Source organism: Zalophus californianus, chromosome 1 (genome assembly GCF_009762305.2).
Source record: "Zalophus californianus isolate mZalCal1 chromosome 1, mZalCal1.pri.v2, whole genome shotgun sequence".
Lineage (NCBI taxonomy): Eukaryota > Metazoa > Chordata > Mammalia > Carnivora > Otariidae > Zalophus > Zalophus californianus.
The window spans coordinates 25142479-25168101 of record NC_045595.1 but is presented as its reverse complement, the minus strand read 5'-3'; the positions used below and the strand labels follow the sequence as shown (position 1 = coordinate 25168101).

Below are 25623 nucleotides of genomic sequence, written 5' to 3'. Positions count from 1 at the left end.
GCAAATAAACATGCTGTTGTTTCTCCCAACTTAAAAAAACCCCCAAAAAACCTACAACCAAAACCTTCTGTTCACCCTACTTCTCCCTCTAGTTATGCCCCATTTCTCTTCATAGTTTAGAGCAAAACTTCTTGAAAGAATTGTTTGGACTTGCGGACTCTACTTCTTTGCCTCCCTTCCCTTCTCACTGTTAAAAAAAATTGTGATAAAATACATATAACATAAAACTTACCATCATGACCATTTTTAAGTGTCCACTTCAGAAGTGTTAAGCATATTCACATTGTTATGCACCAACATCTAGAACTTTTTCATCTTGCGTGATGAACTCTGTTCCCATCAATGCTCCGTCTCTCCCTCCCTCCAGCCCCTGGTAACCACCACTCTACTTTCTGTCTTTATGAATTTACTGACTCTGGATACCTCGTGTAAGTGGCATCAATACAAATAAGGCAGTATTTGTATTTTGTATGTGGGGCTGGCTTATTTTGTTCCACATAATGTCTTCAAGGTTCATGTATGTTGTAGCAGGTGTCATTGTTCCTTTCCTTTTTAAGGCTGAATAATACTCCATGGTGTGTATATACCACATTTTGTTTATCCATTCATCCGTTGAAGGACAGTTGGGTTGGAATAATGTTGCTCTCCTGCTCTCCTGGGAACCCATGATTCCTAGCCAGGTTTGGGTTCCCCTTAGGAACACCTCTTGCCCAGGTCTGTGCTGAGTGCCATGTTGCTCATCCCAGTGACATAGCCTCTGGCCCCACCCCCACCTGTCAACCAGCAGTGTTTGACACCGTTGGTCATTTTCTCTTCTTTGAAGCTCTTTCTTTACCTGACTTCCAGGGTGCCTTACTCTCCTGGTCCTCTAACCACCTGCTGATTAACAGCACCTCCATCCTTCTGATTGTTCAGACTCAAAACCTAGGGTATCATCTTTGACTCTTGAATCTTTTATCCCCACTCTTATCAGAAAATCCCACTGTGTGTACTTTCCGAATATACCCACTGTTCACCCATTGTCCGAGCTACCCTCCCCTCTCACCTGAGTGACTGGCGATCTCTTTGCTGGTCTCCCAGCCCCTGTCCTTACCTCCTTCCAGCTTGTTCTCAATTCACAGCTAGAGGGACCTTTAGTGGGCAGATTACCATTCCTTTGCTCAAAACCCTCGAAGGGCTCCCATCTTAACAGCAGAAACTAACGTCCTCACAGTGGCCTCCAGAACCCCCATGATCTGGCCGTGTTTCTTCTATTACTCCTTCCTTAGTTTGCTCTTCCCCTCATTATCCCAGCTGGTCATACTAGCCTCAACGCTCGCCTCTAATTGGATACCCCAGGAGCTTTGCACTTCCTGTTCCCTCTGCTGGGGATTTCTCTTCTCCTGACGTTGACATAATTTGGTCCTTCACTTCCTTCAGCCTTTACTCAGATATCACCTTCCCTAATTGTCATGTCTAAACTATTAACACTCTCCCCAGTACCCCTCTCTCCCTTCCTTGATTTATTTTGTCTCCTTACTCCTATCACTATCCAGCATAGGGGATATTTTGCTTATTCATCTTGACTTTTGTCTGCTTCCCTCACTGGAATGTAAATTCCACAAGGACAGGGTTTTTTTCTTCTGTTTTCTTCTCTGCCATATCCTCAGCACCTCACCTGGCACCAAGTAGACACTCAGTAAATATTTATTGAACCAATGAATGAAAATTGGGAAAATAGATAAAAAGCCATTTATGATTCTTCTATTATGATACACCTCTTGCTTGTATTTTTTCTTACCTGCGGATTGTTCATATAGGTAGTTATATGTGTGTGTCTGTGTCTCCTGTCTTTTCCCACCAGGCATTCCTGTATGAACTTCTTTTTTTTTTAAGTTGCTAGGTAATCTTCATGATTATTACTTGTTAAACAGCTACATAATGTTTCACTGAGTGGATGTAGCAACTTCATTTATTTAACCTTGTTTTGTTCAGTACTATTGGGCAGCTTCCAGTTTGTTACTATTGTAGATTACACCACAGTGAGCGGCTGTATTGGGCATTTGCCAAGCCTTCCTCCCTCTCCTTTGGAAGGAGTCTCCATTCTCCCGAGCCTGGGTGGGGACCATGGCCCAGGCTGGGCCCATCATGGTCTCCACCACCAGCTATGGTGACTGGTTTAGGGCCACATAGAGGACTAGCCCGGCCAGGCCATGGGCTTCTCCCAGCTCACCCTAACTTGCTCAGAAGCAACAGAGAAGATACTCAGAACACCCGGGTCCAGAGCAGTAAGGACAGGGCCCCAGAATCGGAGTGGTGACAGCACAAGGGAAGGGTTGCTTGGGCACATCATTTTTGGATCCAGTCACTTGACTAAGCTTTTCTGCTATCCTTCCAACAAATCCAGTCTAGATGGAGTTGGATTTCTCACTGCAAGGAGGGAGTCTAGACTAATTCAACAGTGGAGCTTCTCCCCCATTCCTTTTTTCAGTATATCTTAGGCCAGAACAAGGAAGGATGTTACAGACCTAAGGAAGGAACTGTTCAGGGCATAAAATGCATGTGGGCCCAACAGCTCCATGTCTTTGTCATGACTTGAGAAACACTGTAAAAATGTCATCTGGGTTCAGATGCTGGTACTGCCTTCTGACAGGGGTAACCTCAGTTTCCTTGTCTGTAAAATGAAAATGACAATAATCACACCCCACCTCAGGGGAATTGTTTAGAGAGAAGGACTCAAACAGATATTTGCACACCCATATTCATAGCAGCATTATTCACGGTAGCTAAAAAGTGGAAACCACCCAAGTGTCTGTTGGCAGATGAATGGATAGACAGAATGTGGTAATTACATACAGTGGAGTATCACTAGCTATAGAAAGGGAGTTCTGACACCTGCTACAACAGGGGTGAATCTTGAAAACATGCTGAGTGAAATAAGCCAGAGACAAAAGAACAGATACTATATGATTCCACTTATATGAGATTCCTCGAATGACAGATTCTTGGAGACAGAAAATAGACCAAAGGTTACCAGGGCCATGGAAGCGGAGAATGGGGAGCTATTGTTTAGTGGGTACAGAGTCTCTGCTTGGGATGATGAAAAGTTTTGGAGGCAGATAGAGGTGATGGTTATTGTGAATGTACTTAATGCCACTGAATTGTACATTTAAAAATGGCTAGAGTGGTAAATTTTATGTTATGTGTATTTTCCTATAACAACAAAAAGTGTCAGAGGAGGTAGAGGGTGTGAAATGGGTGTGAATATCACAGTGAGTCTCTTGGACTTTTTCTTCACAGGTTAGAGTTAAGTCAAATTGGAGCACACAGCAAAAAAGCAGCCACAGACCAAAAAGAGGTGGTGTGGAGCAGGGGTAAACTACCCACAAGAGCCCAGAGGGTCCCTCTGAGATCTGGCGCTGCAGGCTGGGGTCCGGCTTGGCAGGAGCACGTCACCCAGCCAGCCTGGGCACACGGAATGCTCTCAGTGACTGCGGGCAGGCCAGTCCAGTCCCTGGGCCAGATGGGCCCAGGCCAGGACTGGAGCCCTTGTGAGTCACAGCTCAACCCCCAGAGAACAAAGGGATGTAGCAGGGAGGGGCTGGGCTGTGACTCAGAGGCCACCTCCATGTGCACGCCCCCCTCCAACTCCCTGATTCCCGCCCCCTCACTGGGAATGGATGCAGGTGTACCCACTTCCCGGGCAGGCCATCGGGAAGGCTACCCAGCCAAAGCTAGAAGTTGTCCAGAGTTGTTTTGCAGCTCCTATTTGGAAACACAAATCACAGCAGCTACACTGATGGAGCACTTGCTGTGTACCCACCTGGTTCACGGCTCTGCACACTTCATCTCCTTTACGCCTCTGCCTCGTCCCATCAGCTACAGAAGAGGCAGTGGGCTACTGGGGTGAAGCACCTTGCCTACGGTTACCCCTGTCAGGCTGCAAAGGGCAGAGATTCAGGAGCCTGGACTTGCAATCATGCCAATACACACACTCACACTTGTGCACACACACACACGCTCATGGAAAGTTAGACTCCAAAATGTGAGCTATCTCTAGGTCAAAGTCTAGAGAGAGAGAGAGAATTTTCATAAGTTTTCCTTGTGCTTATGAAAAAAGTTAGAAAATACAGGTACTATATTTTACAACAAAAAGGACATTAGATATGATTGCAGTCTAGCATTTCAGGTCATTCTTGCGGGTACCTTTGGGACAGAGAAAAGTGGATGACATGAAGCACCCACTCAGTACTGAGTGCCACTCATTGAGCTAGACTGGGACTATCACGTGAAGTCAGGATGGTTGTGTCCTGAGTTTGTAACACTGCACTGGCACTTCAAGAAGACCAGGCTCATTGGGAACAAGTTACCATAAATGTTACGATAGATAAAATAGGTGTAATATAGATTGCCCTGAGGGGGAGGTGTTACTTTTTCCAAGGTGTTATTTTTTTCTGTGTGTAAAAGTCATGCCTTGTTTTATGGAAAGAAATTTGCTCTTTTAAGATTTTTATGTGACAGAGATTATGGGAAAGATGTAACCTTCCTTGTTTTACAGTCACTTCTTGATGAATGTGGCAATGGACAGCCCTGAAAAGTGAAAGACCAATAAATATGGAGAAAAGGAAATTCATTTTAGCCAATAGTTTCAGTCTCGTCTCCTGAAATTTTATCAGAGTTGCTAATGTGGTGGCGAAACTGACTCATTTCGGTGAGCCCTCCTCGATCTTTGCCTACAAGGCATGCATTCATTCATTCGTCCATATGTGCATCGAGTGGTATGATGGCTGGGGTTTACTTCACTGGGAGGGGTGTAGAGGAAAGAAGATTAGGAATGAGTTAATCACTGAAGTTGTATGGTGCGCACATTTCTTTCTACTTCTGTGTGTGTTTGAACTTTGGCATTCAAAAAAGTTAAAATATATAATATTGAGCACTTATTTTGGGCCAGCCCATGTGCTAGGTGCTGGGGAAGCCTTGGTGGCCAAGACAAGCTCACACTGCACTTCTGGAGTCAATAGACAGTCTCGTTCAGGAAACAGATATTAATCAAACCATCACATGAATGCAACAACAATTACATCTGGTAATAGTGCTGAGAAATCATGAGCAGAGAGGCGAAAGTCTGCAGTGTAGACACCGTCCCACCCAGGATTGGAGGAGGAAGTGAGAGTCCTCAGCTTGAGATATCACCAAGGGGGCTTGGGTGTGGGTGTGTGTATGTGTCTGTGTGCGTGCATGCATGTGCATGCGTATACCGGCACATCAAGGCTCAGAGCAGTCTTTATGGGCCTTTGCCTGGCTGATAGAAGGGTTTCAAAGTTGACTGAATGCCCTTCATCCTCTTAGAGAACTTGTTTAGTGCATATTCAAGAGGATAGCTGAGATGTAGCAGAATCCTCCAGTGGATTCCAGTTCTGCTTAGGAAAAAATCCAAACTTTTTCTTACCTTCACCTACATGCTCTGCCACTCCCTGTCATGCCTTCTAGCAAGATCCCAATCTTTGTTCTTTCTCAGCTCTTGAGTATGCCAATCCTTCCAGCCAGAATGTGCTTATTCCTTCTCTTCTCAGGACCAGCTCCTTTGCAGACGTAGGTCTTGGCTGCGATGTTACAAGAGAGAACTCCCCTCAGTGCTTCTCCCTGTTTACTTTCTCTCCCTGCATGTTTTCTTGGTCTCTTCCCCAGGCTGAGAGCATGGTGACAATAGGGGCTACGTCTGGTCATACCCTGTGGTCTCCCTAGCCTCTGGCCTGTAGATGTAGAGAGCGGGTGCCCAGACAATCTGACAGCCAGGTGCTATCTGACATTGTCTCTATGCATATTCCTACTTAACTGTTTTGCATTTTATTTTATTTTTTACCATTTTGTATTTTAAAAGGATTTTGACCTACGTACAGTTGTCAGAATGGACTGTGGGAATTTGTGGAAGCTTCCCCTGAGATGAGAGTGCTTTGTGTATGGTTTGTGTCCAGAAATTCTCTCAAACGATAGGGATGTGTATATCTGAATTCTCTTGGGCTGTAGGCAGAGAGGTGGAATTAGATGCTTCTGCAGGATCCTGTAAAGGCCAGGGGTGTCTGGGAAGCCACATATTGGTCCTTCTTGTGTCTGGTTTGTGGTCACAGCTGACGGAACTTAAAGTACATTCCAGTCCTCCACTACCTCATACCATATATATAAAAATAACTGGAGATTAGTTGAGGACCTAAATGTGGAAAGCAAATCAGTGGAGCTTCTAGAAAATACTAGAGAAGAATGAAAATTAGGCTAGGCATAGATTTCTTAGACAAGATCACAAAAAGCACGATCATAAAGGAAAGAAATTTATAAATCAGACCTGATTAAAATTAAGAACTCTTAGGGGGAAAAAAAGAAGAACAAATTAAAAAATCAAAAAGAAAAAAAATTAAATTAAATTAAGAACTTTTTCTCAAAAGACACTGTTAAGAGAGTGAAGAAGCAAACTGCAGTCTGGGAGAAGATATTTGAAATACATATGTCCCACAAAAGATTCCTCTCTCGACTATATAAAGAACTTCTCCCAACCAATAAGAAACAGACAACCCAATATAAAAGAGACAAAAGACTTGAGCAAACACATCACCAGAGAGGATTCCAAATTACCAATAAACATACGGAAAGGTGCTTAATCTCAGGAGTCACCAGAAGAATTTAACCACAGTGAGATACCACTGTGTATCCACCCAGAATGGCTAAATGAAAGAGACCGACAATGAAAGTGTAGTTAAAGATACGGAGGAGCCGGAACCCTCAGACACTGCTGGTGCGGGAAGGAGCTGCTGCAGCTGCTTTGGAAAACCATTCTGGCTATGTCTACCATAGCTACACCTATGGCTCCCTGGGCTGCAGTTCTCCTAGGTGTATGCATACGAGTGCATATGAACGCCCAAGTGCTTGTACACAAACGATCAATAGCAGCTTTATTCATAATTACCCAAACAGGGAAACAATCCAAATGCCCATCAGCAGCCATACAGGTAAGCACATTGTATATCCATGCAACGGAATATACCCTGCAATGATAAAGGGCCTTTGGGTAGGGCATTAACCGGGAGGGGCATGAGGAAACCGTCTAGGTGGCTGGAAATGTTTTATATTTTGATTTGGTTGGTGATGACACAGGAGTATAAATATCTAAAAACATTATTGAGTTGTACGCTTAAGATTTGTGTAGTTTTTTTTAAGAGTTTATCTTTTTTTTTAAGATTTTATTTATCTATTTGAGAGCGAGAATGAGAGAGAGAGAGAGAGCATGAGAGGGGGGAGGGTCAAAGGGAGAAGCAGACTCTCTGCCGAGCAGGGAGCCCGATGCGGGACTCGATCCCGGGACCCCGGGATCATGACCTGAGCCGAAGGCAGTCGCTTAACCAACTGAGCCACCCAGGCGCCCGAGATTTGTGTAGTTTATGTGTGTTGCAAACTATTTTGTTTGTTTGTTTGTTTGCAAACTATTTTATTGATGTGTACATTGGGGAAAAAAATACAGGGTAGTCTTTTTCTGGAGTCCTTGGAGGAAGGCTGGGGAACTGAAACACCATCAGAGGCCAGGGCAGGCTGGAGGGAGGCCTGAGTTCTCCATGTGATGCTGCTCCTCCTGGGTATCTCTCCTCTTCCTCACCCACCCCCCGCCCCTTACACGCTGCCGCGTGAGCAATACCCACCTCTGGTCCCTGGCATGATCCTTACCTGGCAGGAAGGACCAGCGCTTGAGAAGGAAGGTGGTGCTGTTTGAGGGAGAGGTGCCTCTATCTGGTGCTCTCCTCAGAGTCCCTGTAATGTCCCAACCTGGAAGAGGAGGGAATCCACCCATAGGTTAGCTTTCCCCAAAGCCAAGAATTAAATGGTGGTGGTGGCTGGTATTACAGGCTAGGTTGGAGAGGATCCAGTGAGGAACTGGAACCTGCCACCATCTGCCCAGGCATATCACTCCACATCCACACCCTGGGCTGATCCTCAGCAACACATTAAGGTCTGTTATGTCGATTGCCTGGGGCAGCCTGGTGGCTATGCTGGGACAGATCTCTGAGCTGAATGGACCTTGGGGGCCCCAGGGCATGGTGTGTGCTCTGGGGGGTCTCTGGCTCTGTGCTGGAGTGCTCTTACAGGTGTCTTTACGACAGGAGAAGGACATGCTTCATTTCCAGGCCTCCAGGCTGATTGGTTGGGACAGCATAAGCATCAAAAAACTGCATGCCTTTAAAAAAGTTTGGTGCAAACTCATTTGATGACCAAACCTGACCTGAATTAATAGGAGGCTATTTATAGTAGACAGCAGAAATAGTCACATGCACAGCTGCAGAAATATTTATATATCTGACTATGGATGCTGCGCCTCACCCTGCTGGTTTTTTGCATAACATACTGAACACACTTCGTATTACCTTTCTGAGATGAAACATTATGAATTCTGAAACACATCAGCGGCAAGGGTGGGAAGAGGGATTGTGGACTTACCTGCTATAGTTTATTCTTCAGTTGGCTGGTTAGGTCACTGTTTCTTTTTTGCTAATATAGAAGGATGCTACAGTGAGTATCCATGATAGATTTGGAATTACCGGATCAGTGGGAATGCAGATTTTAAATTTTGGTGGTTATCGGCAGATTGCCTTTCAAAGAGATGAGAGAAAATGACAATTCTACCGGTAGCGTGTGCATACGAATTTGGTATGCTTCCACGAGCCTCGTTGGCTGCCCCCAGGCTTATGTCCTAGCTCCTTTCTGTGGTGTTCACAGTCTTCCCTTCCCAGTCTCGCCCTGGCCAGTCTCCCAGTCCTGATTCCCTGGCTTCTCTGCTACCACCATACCTGGGCCTCAGACCAGCTGCAGAGTCCCATGGCCAGTCAGCAGCCACCCCCTACCCCCGCCACACACACCCCTACTGCATCCGCAGGGGCTCAGCCATGGGCAGGACAGAGCTGCCCCTGCTCTGTGGCCTTGTCTTTCTGGAGGAGGCGAGGAGGCTGGGGACCCAACTGAGCTCTGGTGTTCTGGGAGGTCAGCCAAAGGCCTCTGAGCTGAAGGAACTAGAATGAGAGGGAAAGGGGAGGGGAGGAGACACTGGAAGGCCCCGCAGCAAACCTGGGAGGAAGATTTGTATCTTCAGGCCTGTGAGGAGGCCTTGCAGAGGATTAAGCCAGGGAGTGACCTAGCTGATTAGGCTTGTTTTTTTTAAATACCACAGGACATAATGGAGGTGGTTCGTGGTGTTAGAGGTCAAGTTCAGGAGAAGCGGGTAGAGGACAAAGGGCCAGGCCTGACTGTCCATAAGGTGTAAGAAGAGAGAAGGGTCAAGGCCACCTCTCAGGTCTCTGGATTCACAGTGTGGGTGGACAGAGGCATTCTTCCCTGAGCCTGGGACTCAGGAAGAGAAGAGAATGGTAGTGAAAAGAGCAAGTGCTCTGGCTCTTGGGGTTCAAATCCCAGCCTGAGCTTGCTGGCGCCAGGATCTCGGGCAAGTCATTTCCCCTGCTCCAAACCTTGTGCTGTCATCTGTGTGATCGGGATTAAGATGGCCCTCTGACAGGGCTGTGGCGAATATTCACAGCGCTAGCAGTAGTCAGGGGGCCGGCGTGTAGCAGGTGCTGGGTAAGATCTTCCCTCCCTTGTGCCATGAAACGAGGCATAGCCTAGCTCCTCGGTCAGAACTGCCTGCCTGGCCATCAATTTCCAGATCCCTCTCCATGTCAGGCCTTGCTTGGGTTTCCCCACTGGATTTTGAGTCCCTCAGAACCTAACTCACAGGGAGTGGAGCCTGGACAGCTGCATATCTGAGAAGTTCCCCAGGGGAACCCAGCTGCTCCCTGAATGGCAGGAACTGTGTCTTGTGGGTGACCCTGGGTAAATGCTCCTAGAGTCAACAGACACATGAATGGATGAACCATCAACGAGATGGCCCCAATACCTGAAACGCAAGGCCCTTGTCCTCAGCCACATGCCCTGGCACATCCTACCCTGCTGGGCACGGTGGATTTTCTGGGTGCCAGGTGCGAGGTCACCAGGTGGAATTTCTGGGTAGTGACAGTAGCTGCTCCCCTCCTACAATTAGTAGGAATTAAAATGTTCCGCTGGTTTGAATTCAAGTGTCCCCCTGCTGCCACCAAAACTTACACAAGGGCAAGTGTCTCTATTACAGCTGATGTCCCAACAACGTGGGGGCCTGTGCCTCCAGATTTGCTCTGAGCTGTGGTCTCATGCTCCCTGCCAGCCCCTTGGGAAGGGAGTGATGGAGAACAGCTGTTCTGGCCCCAGCAGAGCGCAGGGCTCAAATGCCAGGCTTCGCCTCCGGAAGCGTCGGCCCCTTTCCTTTGTCCGCTCCTCCCTGGACACAGGGGAATGATTATCACCAAATGGAAGGATCCTCCTTCACTCCACTCTCCCTGCTGCCTGCAAATCTCCAGAAGGGTTTTGCGGAAGGTGCAGTCTTACTCTTGACCTGTGCAAGGCTGCTGTGTGTGGGAGGTCCCATTACGGTGTCAGAGGGGCCTCCCTTGCTCATTCTCGGCCCGAGCAGTGAGTGAGCGTTCAGCAGGCGGAGCCAGGCCAGTGCTGGATGTGTGACTTGGCTGGCCCAGCTCCAGATTGCTCATTCCTTGCTGTCATCTCTTGTGTGGGTTGTGGGTGTGTGCCTCTTGGAGGGGAAGGGGTGGGATCTGGAATCCTAGAGGGGATCTCGCAAAGCCTGGGGGTCAGGGAGGAGGGTGCTGGGTGGGTTGGCAGGAGGGGTGGAATGCTCCAAGGCTCATCCAGGGTGACCATCACTCAAGTCAGTGTCTTCTCTGTGACTATGACTGAGGTGGCGATTTACTGCCTCCTGACATCTCCGTGTCTGCAGAGTCTTGCCTTCCGGGTGGGTCTGGAAGGGTGCCTCCCCGGGTATTTTTATATTCCCTGGAAGGGCTTTCCCCCACTTCATTCCATCCTCCCGTTTGCTCAGCATCCGGGCTCCTGAAGCTTCAGGTTCTGTCCCCTGGGCTCTTAGACCTAGCTGCCCTGGGCCACTTCATTCCATCCAGGTCTCCTCTCGTACACCCAGCCTCCCAAGACCTGCAGCCCTGGCTGTGACGTGGACTCTGGAGCTTACTCACCACAGGATCTCTGAAAAGCTGTTAACTTCTTCCTGAGCCCCTCTGCTTTCTTGTCTTTTTGGTTTTTATGAAGAGGGGAGGGCACACTAACCTTTGTGAAGCTCTGTGCTGGGCTCTTCACTTGCACTGTTTCGTTGACTTCACTGAGCCCCATGAGGTAGACACCATTACGACCCCTGTTTTACAGTTGGGGAAACGGAGGCACAGGAGTCTTTTCCAAGCTCTCATGGCTGCTAAGTGGCAAAGGTCAAATTACCTGAAACTTCAGTTGGTTATCTATGTCGTGAATGTGTTTATAATTATGTTGTAGTAGTAATGGAAGATCATGTTATTGCGGAATTACGGTATCATGGAATCACATCTCTCTTGTGTTTAATTTAATGTGAGCTAAACTAGAAGCTCTTAGAAAAAAGAAACAAATTTTAATCCTGCTGTTCCCCTGAAGTGAGTGTATGTTCGGGAGGGTCCCCCAAGCTGACCCCACATCCTGCGTGCCCCAGCCAGTGTGGGGCAGCCCTATGTGTGAGTTTGTCCCAACCACAGACTTGACCTAGGAGTGCATGTGAACACACAGCCATCCACTCTGGCTCTGGGCTATGCTGGGCTCCTTGAGGGAGGTGGAGTCCCTCTCCCATAGGCACCTTCCTGAGGGGATTTCTGGGGAAATTTTTGTCTCTGCAGGATTTTTCCCACCAACTTCAGAATTTACCCTGCAGGGTCAGAAGGCTGCAATTGGTCCTCCCCTTTGCAGGGTCTTTCTCAGCTGACACTTGGGGTCAGAGCACAGAGATGGAGCTAAGATTTAGCCAGAGAATTTTTTTTATAGGGGAGTCGGGCTGCGTGTTTACTCAGGTGCCAGAGCCTCTGGGATATTGGAAGTTTGGAGGCCTGGACCCAGGAGTCAGACAGACCCAGCTGCTCAGTCCCTGCTGTTGCGGTCCAGCTGCTGGAGCTTGACCAAGCTGCTGAAGCTGGAGTCCTTTTCCTGCTCTGTAACATGTGGATACCAATGTGCATCTCATGGGGATCTGTTGTGACTTAGTGTGGGTATAGAGTAGGTCCTTGATAGGTCTTGTTCATCTCCTCCCCTAAATTAGAGCCCCACAGATTCCCATGAATCTTAAATTGTTTCCAAGCGGCTAGCTACATACAATTTCATGAAACATGATTTCCAGTTGGGCTTTTAAGAGAGCTCACCTTTCTTGCAGGTGTTTTGAAGCATGCGGTGTGCTGTACTTGGGCATTTGTCCTTGCGGGTGTTGAATGATGAGGCAAAGCGGACTACCGTCCTCCAGCTGAGTTAGCGAGTGTGATGTGTTGGTCAGCTCTGTGAAGTTTATTTTAACAAATGCCCTGGTTGGTGAAGGAACAGGTCAGAACATCTACCCCTGTGCAAGGAATCCAGTTTTATCCCCAACTGGAAAAAATTGCCACCAGGCCTCTCTGGGACCATTTTCTATGACTGTCGTCTCCCTTTTGGTCTTCTGTTTGGGGGGAGGAGGGACAGTGTGCATGTGCCCTGGTGCTCCCTTCCACTCGCTAGCTCTGGGAGCCCCGGGTGAGTCACATAAGCTCCTCTGCGTGTCCGTTTCCTCGTCTTTGAGAAGCAACAACGTTGCTGAGAGGGTGAAATGGAATCAGAGCATTTGAAGCCCTCCACAGGGTGCCTGGGACATGGGAAGGCCACTGTCACTGTGGCCTCTGGGGAGGAGGAGGAGGGCAGTGAGGGCCACGGTGACCCCTGGGCTGCCCTCTGCTGGGGCAGCACTCATCTTCTATCCGGCAGCACGGACGGGAGACCCCGACTGCTCTGACCAGGGTGCCTTATCCCTCCTGCCGTTGGTCCTCCTTGAATGGATAAGCATGCTCTCTGTCCATCAACAGAAAGTACCAAGTGTCCACCAAAGACATTATTGGAGAGACCTAGAGAGAGGCAGGCAGGTGGTAGAGGTTTTGTATGAAGCGAGGTTTTTCAAACTTTGTTGTTGTTGTTGCGTTGGAACTATTTTATAGTATGAGAACTTATTCTGGCATAAGAATCATGCGGGAGAGGAGATTCCCTGGTTGAAGTCAGAATACCCTTTGGTCTAAGGACAGGCAGCCTGAACAGGACTTGACCACCAGTGGTATCCCCGCTGAACCCTCATTCTAGACCCTGGGATGTGATCTCACACTGGAGAGGCTAGAGGCTTGTGATGAGGCCCTGAGGACCAACCTAATCTTCTGTCCATGCCTCCCAAACAAGCTTACCATGCCCACACTCACAGCCTTGACCTAGGCAGTGAGAATGGGAACTGTTATCTGCTGCTGTGGCACACTCAGCTCTGCTCTCCAGGTAATTAAGGCACGTGGAGAGCCAGCTGCCTAACCTGGAGGCTGCCTGGCAAGAGGGCAAGAGTGGAGTTCAAAATACTTGTTGGAGCAAGTATGAAAATGGCATCAGCCTGTTGCGTCCATTTCATCGCTGGGGCACCTTGACTTTGGGCATATGGCACCTGAGTCATTGGGTCTCTTAAGGATACATCTTTCTTTGATAGGGTGATGTAAGGGCTTGGGTGGGTACTCTGGGGGTTTTGCCTCTTGGAACCTCATTTTTCTGTGATTCTGGGGTGGCCGGTCCCCATGATTATTTCTTCAGCTGTGTGGTGATGGCATCTGTGATGTCCTGATTCTGCATCACCTTTCATTAGCGTGGAGAAGTGCAGTTCATTTGTTCATTTGTTCAACAACTGTTATACTTGTCACTGTGTTCATGCTTGGGGTGTCAGGAAACCCAGTGCAGCTGGGGAGACACGTGCACACACGTGGGTGGGGTTTGGATGAGGGAGGAGTGGGAGCTCCAGCGGGGCACTAGGGGGCTCTGGGAAAGCCCAAGGGCACAGGAGTGGTTAAGTTTACAGTGTCTCTCAGCGGGTGGTTGTGGGGATCTTATTTCCAAATTCTTGCCCCAATAACCCTCCCCCTCCATGAGGTCCATAGAGTCTGATCTCTAGGAAGGATGGAGTAGACGTACAAGTAACAGTAGACAATGCCAACCACTCACAAGTGCCTCTTCTTGGATGAACCCTCAGCAGAGATTACATCATCTAACTCGGCCATGCACAACCCACCGAGGAGAGGTGCTGTGGTGTTCCAGCCCTCCTCATACTTCCCTCTACCCTCTTCTCACTCTTGTGACCTCTGTCTCCTCCCTGCCATTACTTACACCGTGCCCTTCACCCAGAGCAACCCTGGAGTGTTGGCCTGGCAAGCTCTTACTCCTCCTTCAAAACTCAGCCCAGGCAGTGCCTCCTCGGAGAAGCCTTCCATGACTCCCTCAGGCTGATGTAGGTGCTGATCCCCTTGTAACTCTGTATCTCTCTATTACTGCGGGCTCACACCGTACTGTAATGATAAGGTTTTTTTTTATTATTAAAAGAAACTTTGAAACAATTTTAATAACCTCCAAAATACATAAACACTTTTTGTTCTTGTAAAAATGCTAGGGGTGCAGTTATAACGGAAGCCCACGTTAACCTTCAGCCAGTCCCATGTTCCTCCTCAGAGGAAGCCATTTAAAAATAATGTCTTCTCAATAGTCTGCATGCTCCTGGGCACAGGCCCTTTCTTCTGTATCCACATAGACGCTGGAGCCAATCTGTGAGAGGATGAGAGTGAATGGACGGCACAGGTGCACTGCTTGGTACCTGACCGTGGGGGGACCTTGAGGGGAGGGAGTGCGTGGGCTTGAGCCAGCCATCACCTGCTATTCTGGGGACCGCAGGGCTGCTGGTGTCATTATCTCTGGTCCTGTTTAGTGGCTTCAGCAGTCCTCCAGGGTGGTGGCCTTGGCACTGGCCAAGGCCTCTGGGTCACAATTCTTGGCCATCGAGGAGGTGAGGTCATCTGGGGCAGGTGGCTTGGGACTTTGTGGTCACAGCCTGAGTTATCCAATCAGCTTTCAACTCTGACGTTGGCTTTGACCCTGAGATTGGCAGGCCAAAAAAAAAAAAAAAAAAAGTGTCCAGCTCTCTCCCTATTCTGATAAAAGAGCCTGTAGGACAAATTCTGGCTGTCTTTTACTGATAAATGTTTATAAAGCCCCCTGAATGCCAAGCATGATGCAGAGCAAGGACTATGCAGAGCTTCTGCAAATCTCTCCAGAGGGTGTGTCCTCCTTTGAGATCTGAGGCTGAAAAGATCTTATTTGGTGAAGAGTCTTGATTTGTTATTTGTGTACTGGTGAGGGATTTTATAACATAATTAAACATGTATGTGTGTGTGTGTGTGTGTGTATTTTTTGTGATCCGGCATGTCACGGTGTGTATTAAACACCAATAATACATCCAACTGTGGCTTTTGGGTGGGACATAGGGAAGCAGAGTGGGATGTGGGTCAAAAGCATGGACTCTGAAATCAGCTTGGATGGGTTCAAATCCCATGCTTCCTGTGATGAGCTTTGGGACCCTCAGCATGTTACTTAGCCATTCTGTGCCTCAGTTTCCTCCCATTCAAAAGGGGGATCATGATGGTACCCGCTTCACTGGCTGGGAGAAGAGGAAATGAAATGCATGAGGAGCACTGAATGTGATATGAAGCAGGTGCTCAACAAAGGCTGTTAATGATAGTAGTAGTTCTTAATTAGTTGAAGAAGTTCACATCAATAAGAATTGAAGGTACAAGACCTGATTTCTGTTCTTGCGTTTGTAGTCTTTTGGGGGAGATTAGACTAAAGTACTCGATACTACTAACAGGTTACTATGTGACAGTAGCAAGGAAGTCCAAATGGTGTGGTTTGTATTGCACGTCCTACAGGAGCTGGGGGATCTCCTGGGAGGATATGGGGCTCCCTGTGGACATGTCAGAGGGGTGAAAAGGGGGGAAGGACCATGTGGCAGGTGTCGGGGGAACATTCCAGACCAGTTGGGTGGTCAGTGATTGCCAGGGTTGGGGGTGGTGAGGGGGCCAGCTGGGATCTACTTCGTCCAGAGGTGAAATGACAGGGGCCCGTGGAGTGGAAATGGGATGAGAGAGGCAGAGAAGCTACTGCTTCTCTTCCTCCTCTTCCATAGTATAAATGCTTTTATTGTATTTTCATAACTATTGACCTGGAATTGTAGGATGCAAAGTTGGGGAATTTCTCATGGCTACCTTGATGTATAGAAAACAAACTTGCAGCATCCTTCTCTGTTGAGAGGATTACTGAGAACTTGGGTGGAGTGGGGGGAAGCTTTAAATAGATACAGTTTGTTGTTACAAAATTCCTAAAGCTTCTTATTAAAGCATAACATACTCACAGGAAAGGGCACAGATCATAACTGTAGCTTGATAGATTGTCACAAACTGAACACACCTGTGTAAGCAGCACCTAGATTAAGAAACAGACCCTTGGCAAGCACCCCAGAAGCTCCGTTGTGCCCTCCTCAACCTCAGCTCCCCAGCTACAACTGCTGTCATGACTGCTAACAGCGTGGGGTCATTTGACCTGGTTCTGGGCTTTCTGCAGACAGACTCATACGGCAGACCCTCTTGTGTTTGGTGTCTTGGCCTCAGCATCTTCTCACGAAGAGCAATCCTTGTTGTGACAAGTAGTTTTAACTCATCTGTTCTCATTGCTGTGAATTACCACTATTTATTTCATTAATTCTGTTGCTGATGAGCATTGGGGCCACTTCTGGCTTGGAGCTTGAGGTAGGTCAAGTCATGGCCCCTTGAAAGATGTCCATGACCTAATCCCTGGTCATAGGTACCATTCACTGGTAATACTTGTGACTAAGTTACCCTATATGGCAAAGAGGCTTAGTAAAGGTTAGTTAAGAATTGTGACATGGAGAGATGATCCTGAATTATCTGGATGGGACAACTGTAACAATGATCCTTACAAGAAGGAAGAGAGAGGGTCCGGCTCAGAGAGTGAGACATGGAAGTGGAAGCAGAGGTGAGAGAAGAGATTTGAAGATGCTACGCTGTTGGCTCTGAAATGGAGGAAGGGGCCAGGAGCTGAGGAACGCAGGTGGTTTTCCAGAAGCTGGAAAGGACAAGGGAATGGATTGTCCTCTAGAGTTTCAGAAAGAATGCAGCTCTGCTGACCCATTTTAGACCATTTCTGACCTCCAGAACTATCAGATGATAAATTTGTGTTGTTTTATGCCATTAAGTTTGTGGTAATTTGTTACAACAGCAATAAGAAACTAATAGAAGGCTGTTATGCATAGTGCTACTGAGAACATTCTAGAAAATGTCTTTTGGTGCACATATGGACCTAGGAGCAAGTGCAAGTATTCCCGCAATCCTCAAAGCTGGTTAGACCCATTTGTGCTCCCACCAACAGCAGGGGTGAGAGTTGTGGTTGCTTTACATCCTCACCAACACTCGGTGCTTCCTGAGAAGAGAGATTTTTCAGTGAAGAATTAGCAGGGCTTGGTGTCCAAGGGACACAGTTGTGCCTTGCTGGAAGTTGGTGCTCAGCAAATGCTGGTCAATGCTGATCCAGGCAGCTGAGGAGAGGAATGAGAAAGTGCTGGTGCCAAGAGTTTCTAGTTGGGGTGAAGTGGGATTCCTCTTCCATGGAAGTGACTGGGGTTGGGAAATCCTGAGTCACTTTAGATTAACACAGAACTTTCCAGCTTCAGAGTTAGAACACCTCTTATCTTTGCAACTTTGTGATTGAGCAAGGTGAGTGATGGGTATCATGCAGTGGCAGAAAGCCTGTGCTGTTCAGCTGGCTGCTCAGAGTTTGAAAACTGCCCTCATGTAAGCGCTGTGACTTTAGGCTACCCACACCCTTCGGAGCTCTGGTTTTGCCATCTGATAAATGGGCGTGGTCCTGCCTTCCCTGTGGGGCTGTGGGTGGATGAGAAGCCTCCGTGTGCAAACCCTGTGTTTACTGCCTGTGCACAGGTGCTGAATCAGAGGTAGCTGTGGTTATTAGGGACAACTGTATTAAGCTCATAAATTCCTTTTATAGAAATTGGCAACCCTGGGTTCAGAGTGTTCAGAATGTTCAGGGACCGAGTGACTGTCTTGAGGGGGGGTCTGAGAATATCACCCATTTGGTTGGCATCCAGGTTGGGTGGTGTCAGGATCATGGTCCACCCTCCTAGGGCTTTATAGAGACACCATCTCGCCATAGCCCCCCATTCCTGCAACTGCTTTTGAAACTATTCATTCTTCATTTGTTCATTCATTCAGCCGTTACTGAGCTTTACCGTGCACATTATAATATACTGGTTAGGGGCACAGACTCCCAGATCAAATGCTTGGTGCAAGTCTCAATTTTACCATTTTGTTGTTCTGTATGGCCTTTGGCCAAATCTTAACTTCTTTGTGCCCAGTTTCCTGATTTGTAAAATGAGGCAGTATCTGCCTCCCAGGGCTGACGTGAGAAATGGATGAAATAATCCATGACAGAGCCTGGCCTTGAGCACCCCTCATGGCTGGGGTACAGAGCAGGGTGCCCTCAGTCCTTGCCCCTTGCCACAGGCAGAAAGGTGATGGTTTATCAGAACCTGACCCAGAAATAGCTGGTGGTTCCTTTGGGGGCAGGCTCTGACCCCTCACAGCTGCTTGGGAAATGTGGCGTTGAGGAGAGTCAGCATAATTTGGGGCTATAGGTGTTGAACCCCCTTGCAGCAGTTACTGTGCTGTGGAAGGGCTTGTACACTGAGCGGATGTGGCTTCCAGGCTGAGCTGAGTTGGGCTGCCGAAGTGACTCTGGTGTGGGCTGCTTGCTTTCTCCCCTTTCCCTTTGTAGTGGGGATGGTGGGGATGTGGTGACCCCTCTGAGACTCCGAGCCCATGTCTCACTACCCTTCCATCTCTCCTCATTCCAGGATCCACATCTTCCCTCTTGCCTTATTCTGGGCCCCTCTGTAATGCACATGCCTTAGCTGATGAAGTTAGCTCTGATGGAAGCCAGAGCAGTGGTCCCAGACAGGGATCCAGATGCTAAAAATATCTCATGGTGTGCTCTTTGCCAGTTAAATAAAAGAGCAGCATTGTAGACTATGGCTGGGGATAGTCTAACACTGACCGTTTCCAATGCCTTGCGGTGCAGGAGTCCAAGGTATCCAATCCTGCTCACCTGGATTTAAGAGTTTATCCCAATGGTGCCTTTAAAAAAAAAAAAAAAAAGATTTTATTTTTTAAGTAATCTCTGCACCTAAAATGGGGCTCGAACTTACAACCCTGAGATCAAGAATTGCATGCTGTACCAAATGAGCCAGCCAGGTGTTCCCCTAATGGTGCTTTGATCTGGAAAAAAGGCCAGACTCATGGTGGGGCAGATGGAGGAGGATAGTAGGAGGGAGATTGGGCCAAGCAGATCTGATGCTCAGCAGGCTGATGCACCAGCATGGAAGATCGTGGAAGATCATAGGTGTCCAAATTACCCCTAAGCCCCTTTTGCCTAAGAGGCATCAGGTTGAAGGCCAGTCCTCCATCTCTCAATATGGTCTACACAGCCAGTCTTCCAGTGTTGAAACTGATGGCTGTTTCTTTCTTTGGTTGACACCAAATGAAGCAGCTGGTTTGGGTTTGGGACCATGCTGTAGAAAGAGAATCTGCTTTAATGTTAACCCCACCCCAGGTGGTGAGGAACGCAGTACCTGAGGCTGAGGAGGGAAGCTCAGCATTCTATCTCAGACTCAGCTGGGGCAACTGCTCAGGGGGTGGAAGAGTGAGTGGGCAGAATCCTCCACCCATTGAAATGTTCTCTCTCTGTCTCATCCCTGTGTCTTCCTAGTTTCTGTTGCTTTCAAGCACATAGACTCGAATCCTTAAATGTGGGTATCATGTTCATTGGGATATTTTACCACTCCAAGTAGTCATTTTGTGAAGCAAAGCTCACAACTCATACTTGTGGATTCCACTGTTCCTAATTCTGCCACATATGCTGCTCTTGACAGTCTTCACACTAGAAGGTATTACACACTCATTAACATCTTCATCCATCTAACACTGATTGGGTACTACTTAAATTACATGTGGTTTTACCAAAGTTGTGATTGAAAATAGTTTGGCCTTACCTGTCTCCATAGACATAGCACGTCATAAGCTCCAAATAACCAAACTCACCCTCAGGAGGGTCCCAAAGGTAATATTTAAGGATAGCGCCAACTGTGATGAGAGTTAACTAGTCATACAAATAGGACCAAATAAAACAGTGACTTAAAGAATAAAGCAATTTCTCTCTAAGTTTGCAAGGTGAGAGGGTGGTCCTGCTCCACGTAGTCAATCACAGGCCCAGGTGCCTTCTATCTTGTTGCTCCGTTGTTTCCAAATGCGTGGTAATCATCTGCACAGTCCGAACTGAGGTCTAGCATGTGGGAGCCAGTGAGAAGGGTGGACAAGGTGTGCCAAGTTGTAAAACCTAGATGGGGAAGTGACACCTTTCCTCTGTCATTCCACTGGGAAGTTAGATACCTGGCCACACTTACCTGCAAGTACGCTGGGGAGATGTAGTCCCTGATAGGACTTGAATAACTGTGGAAGAAAGGGAGATTGGATTTTAATTGTCACTGGACCACCTTTGACATATTCCCCTTGTATGTATTTAATACAGCTCTTTGTGTATTTATAACATAAATATGCCCAGGTTATACATATTGGTTGTTTTGCTTTCAGAAAGAAGACCTGGGTCAGCCATGCTGTGTCTATGGACAGTTTCACAGGAATGAATCAGAGTGTCTTCAGAGGGATGGAAGAAAACAAGGAAAGGTAAAAATATCTTTAAAAATTAAAAATTTTAAAATTCTCACATGCAACAATTAAATGCAGTGTAGGACTTAGATGAACTAAGTCTGTATACGTCAGTGGAGGCCATCAAGAATTGGAAATAGCAGGATTTCGTGCTCACTTCGGCAGCACATATACTAAAATTGGAAATAGCAGGATTTCTTGTGTCCCCTTTCCCAATCTCCAATTTCTGACACCAGAGGAGGATACCTTTGTTAAGTATGAGAGATTATTTTCTAAGACTTAGAAGGAAGAGTTGGTATAAATAGAACTAATGTGGTATAGAATTAAATATTTGATTCTAAAAGGTATGGACACTCATTCCTAGAAACTGTGAACACTTGCTCAGATGATTATGTCTACATGTGTGGGTGGCCAGTCCCTGAGAGAAGGCAAAGACAGCCCGTCAGCTTTTGGCAGCTACATCTTTCTCTTTCTTCCACTTCTTCTTTTTCTTCTTAAAAATAAATGTATTCATTTAATTTTATTTTAATGCCCAAGAGATGCATAGATACATTTTTCCTAGTTAAAAATAGGTGACACACCCTCCCCCAGTTTCATTCCCAGCCACTTCCCTCCACACCTGCCTTTCCCAGAAGTAACTACTGTGACTTACTTTTGTGTATTTCCTTCCAGAACTTTTTCTAGGTGCTTACATACAGAGAAAAAAGCCATTCTTTCTTTCCCTTCCCCCCCCTTTCTGTTCTTTTGATACAGGCAGTCATACTATGCTTATTGGTCTATTTTGTGATCTTTTTTAAAAAAATTCAATAGTATGTCTTAAAATGTTTTCAAGACAGTATATGAAAATCTTCCTTTTATCTGCTACAAAATGAATAGTGTATGCGTGGCATAAGAATCCCACTGTTTATTGAGCCATGTTCTTGTGGGTGGTGGGTAAGTGGGTCCCATTGTTTGCCTTTATATTGTGCTGGGAGGCACTTTTTGGTATGTGCCTCCTGCACACATGGGCAGATAGTTCTCTTAGGAAGTTACTGAGGAGTGGATTTGTTGCGCCATCCTGTGTATACCTTTAAGATCTTACTAAATATTGCCAAGTCATTCTCTAAAGACCACTCGTCAACAGGGTGCCAGATCTCCTATTTGCCTGCTCTCCTGCTGCACCCCAGCTCTTTATGCTCTTCTGTTTTTGACAGTCCATTGGGTGGTATCTCTCCATGGTTGTCATTTCCTCCCCCTTCTCTTTACTCTGGGGAAGTTCATCTCCTCAGGTCTCTCTGTTACCTGGTTTCATCTCCCAATGGCAGATGGTGAGCTCTGTCCTTAAAGGGGCTTAGTGACCCATCCCAAGGCCCAGGACATCTGGGAAGTCCTGGTCATATCTGAGAGTGGATGCCACTTCGTTTTCTCTTCTGTAAAGTATCCAAGCATGCTTCTCCAGGAGAGTGTGTCACAGGATTACCTGCTTCTCTCTTGACTGCTGGTTTTGAAGAGCCTTTGGTCGGATTTTCCTACTTCAGGTGGTTCCACCCACCACCCACTGTCACCGCCATCATCACCATTGGCAACCATTTGAGAAGATGCTATGTGTCAGGCTCTGTGTGGATCACTGGGCTGACGTATCTCATTTAATTCTCACATGACCCTATATGATAGGGAGTTGTGTTCTTACCCTCATTATGGCCAGTAGGCAACATAGGGCAGAAATTCATTCAAAACCAAGCTCATTTGGGGCTATAGGTGTCATTCAAAACCAACCCAAACAGCAAAAACCCTATCTCACCATGGAGCTGCAGCTCCTAGTGTTGCCCTCACTTGCAGTGACCAACAGACCCACACTGAGTTCTCCTTGAGGACGGAGCTGTGGGGCCATCACGCCTGTGTTTGCTGTTGCGTTGGCCACACCCGGTTGTTATTCCGCATCCATGGCCTTCCAGGGGGAGAGGTCCCTACCCGGCATGTGAACACAGTTTCCTACGTATCATTAGCTCCTCTGTCTGGGGTCCAGTTGGGTGGCAGCCTCACCTGAGTTTGTCCAAAATGCTTCTCTGGAAAGGGGTTTTCCAGTGTTAGAAAACAAAATCCAACCAAGTAAATTTGAAGGTCGAATTGGCTTTTATTAAACAATTCATCACCTGGGAAAGTAGAAAGGGGCTCTGAGGAGGTGAACAGAATAGGAAGGTTTTTATAGGAAGGAGAGTGGGGCAAGGAAGTTATTAGCAAAAGAAAAGATTGTTTCAGGTCAAGACACCTTTTTTTGGGTCAGGGAGGGAATGGCAGGGTTTTAATCTTGCAGCTGACCTCACTAGTGCTGATGAAAAAATTTCAGGTTGAATTCTAAAAAGGTCACCTTCCTGGGATAGGTTGAAACTATAATGAAGTCTTGGTTTGCTGTTGTGGGGGAGGAAATGACTTCAATTTGGGCTTAGTTTTTTTTTTTTCTTTCTTTTTTTAGGTTTATTTATTTATTTAAGTAATCTCTACCCTCAGCGTGCGTGTCGAAACTCACGACCCCAAGTTTAAGAGTCACCCGACTGAGCCAGGCTTGTCTTTTTTGTTGTTATTTTTTAACACCAGGTTGTGCATATTTGTCATTGGAATTGATCTGCTTTATTAGGATAAATACACCCACTGAGCTGTGGAAGGAAGTGTGTCACTTGCCCCCATAGGCCCAATCAGTCACCCTACTCTAGAATTGCAAGTTTAGATCTCATTCTAAAGGCAGGCAGTGTGCAATTCTGGAGGCCTTCCTGAGGCCCCCTCCCATGATGTTTTGGAGACATGAAAGCTTAGACCCAGATAATCGTAGGCTCACTATTATAATTTCTTGCTCTTCATCAGTAGTTTTAAGCAGTCTGGCCTAGGGTGATGATGTGATTGTCTGACTTCACACAGAGACAAGCCTCGGGCTCAGGTCCCAGGTCTGGCTCTGGCCCTTTGTACATCACAGCTAGTCTAGTGTTGTTATTAGAACACTGAGCAGCACTTGTTCCAAAAAATGAGCTGATTAGCCAATAATGCCTTGAAGGAAACTTGTCCATTGATCCATCAATTGATCATTCATTCAGTAGGCCTTTATTGAATACTACCTGTGCACCAGACACAGAAAGATGCGTAAGGTGAGTTCTTAGAGGATCCAGGGTCGGGGGTGGGGATGGCATACACTATGAGCAGAGCAGTGGTTAAGTGGAAAACTAGTTCTTCACTGGTCAGTGGGGATAATAATAGGATCTCCTGCAGTAAGTTGCTGGGGCACACCCTGAGTTAATCACAGTAAAGTACTTGGCATATAGTAAGCACTTAATAAAGGTGGCTGTTTTCATGTTTGTTTGTGTATTTTTATTCTCACATAGGGTGAGGAACCTACGAAGATTTTTTATCAGGAGGCTGATAGGGCAAGACTTACGTTTTATTTTTATTTTTTTAAAAAGATTTATTTATTTGAGAGAGAGTGAGACAGCATGAGCAGGGGGAGGGGCAGAGGGAGAGGGAGAAGGGGACTCCCCGCTAAGCAGGGAGCCCAACGCGGGGCTCGATCCCAGGACCCCGAGATCATGACCTGAGCCGAAGGCAGATCCCCAACCGACTGAGCCACCCAAGCGCCCCGAAATGGTAATCAGTTGACACAATTTCTCATCCTATATGTATTTATATTTTAGTGTCTGCCTCACCGTGAACTCCATGGGGCCAGATCTTACCTGTTTTGCTCACTATCATTTACCCAGGGTGTGGCACACAGTAGGTGCTCACTAGTGTTTCTGGACTGATGAGTGTAGGGGGTGGAGTAGTGACAACAGGTCCCTGAAGTGAGGTGAAATGACAAAGCCGGCCAGTGAGAAGGACCTCAACTCTCTGGGGGCTCACCCCACTTTCCTGAAGAGAGTGGCTCCCTGGAGACCCTGCCCACAGACCACACTGCCCTCCAGTGCTTGTGGGCGTTTTGTCTTTTAACCTCGTGACTTTATTGAGGAGACCTCTCCCTACAGCCTTTATTGACTGAGCAGCCATGACTCACCACTTCTAGCTCTAGGTGCGGACTCACAAGAACGCAGGATTCCTAGGAGCTTAAGCCCCTGGGGAGTTCAGTTTTCCGCTGCCACCAGTGACTGTGGATGGATATTGCTTCACTGGGCCTCAGTTTCTCAGCTGTGCTGTGGTGGAGTTAGGCACGTGGAATTTCTGATGTTCAAAGAGGAAAATTTTGAGGGGAGAAGTCCTTGTTCTTCTTGTAAATCCTTCCTGGAAATGGACTGGTGAAATGGGTGGATGGTTAGGACTTAGCCCATGCCAGAGAAATGGAAAGATTTAAGTTTGTGCATTCATTCATTTGGTCATTCACTCATTCACTCATTCATTCAGTTGGTCAGTCAGTCAGTATCCTTCACTGCTTAGCACCCATAAGCACTTTGGGAAGATGCTCATATAAGGAATTATAAAGGCCTTTCACTCTCAGCTTGTACAAATGTTTGTCTCTTTATGAAAATAAAGGTTGTCTCTGGCTCGCTCATATATTTCAGTATGTCTTGAGTACCTCCTTTGTGCCTGCTCTGCTCGGCTTTACTCTCCTGGAAGGCTGGCCTTGCCTGGTGCAGGAACACCCACATCTGGCCCAGGGCCCAGCACACAGTAGGCTCATAGCCCGTGAGTGCCTTTGGTAGACTGAACTGGCCAGAAAACAGTATTTTTAGGTGGTGGTGACATGAAGGGCTGTATCCCAAACTGAGATTTGCCCCCAGAGTGGTGTTGGGTTTCATGCTCAGGGGTAACTGATTTGTAGCATGCTTGAGAGCCCTCACCTGTACACAGGTTAGGTTTGCTCCTTGTTGGTTGTTCTCTTGATCCCCTTATCAGCTTCCATCTT

The 25623-nt window shown here is 47.2% G+C and overlaps 1 protein-coding gene across 4 annotated transcripts in view; it reads left to right on the top strand.

The window, feature by feature from the left end:
• The window catches only part of ARHGEF3 (Rho guanine nucleotide exchange factor 3), a 308196-nt gene that overhangs the window by 13124 nt on the left and 269449 nt on the right, over positions 1–25623 (top strand). For all 4 annotated transcript variants that reach the window (XR_003518294.2, XM_027585490.2, XM_027585491.2 and 1 more), the window contains exon 2: positions 20691–20783. Coding sequence is in view for 3 of the 4 variants with exons in the window: in XM_027585488.2 (XP_027441289.1) it covers positions 20691–20783 (93 nt within the window). In the remaining variant the exon portion in view is untranslated. The remainder of the gene's footprint in view (positions 1–20690; positions 20784–25623) is intronic.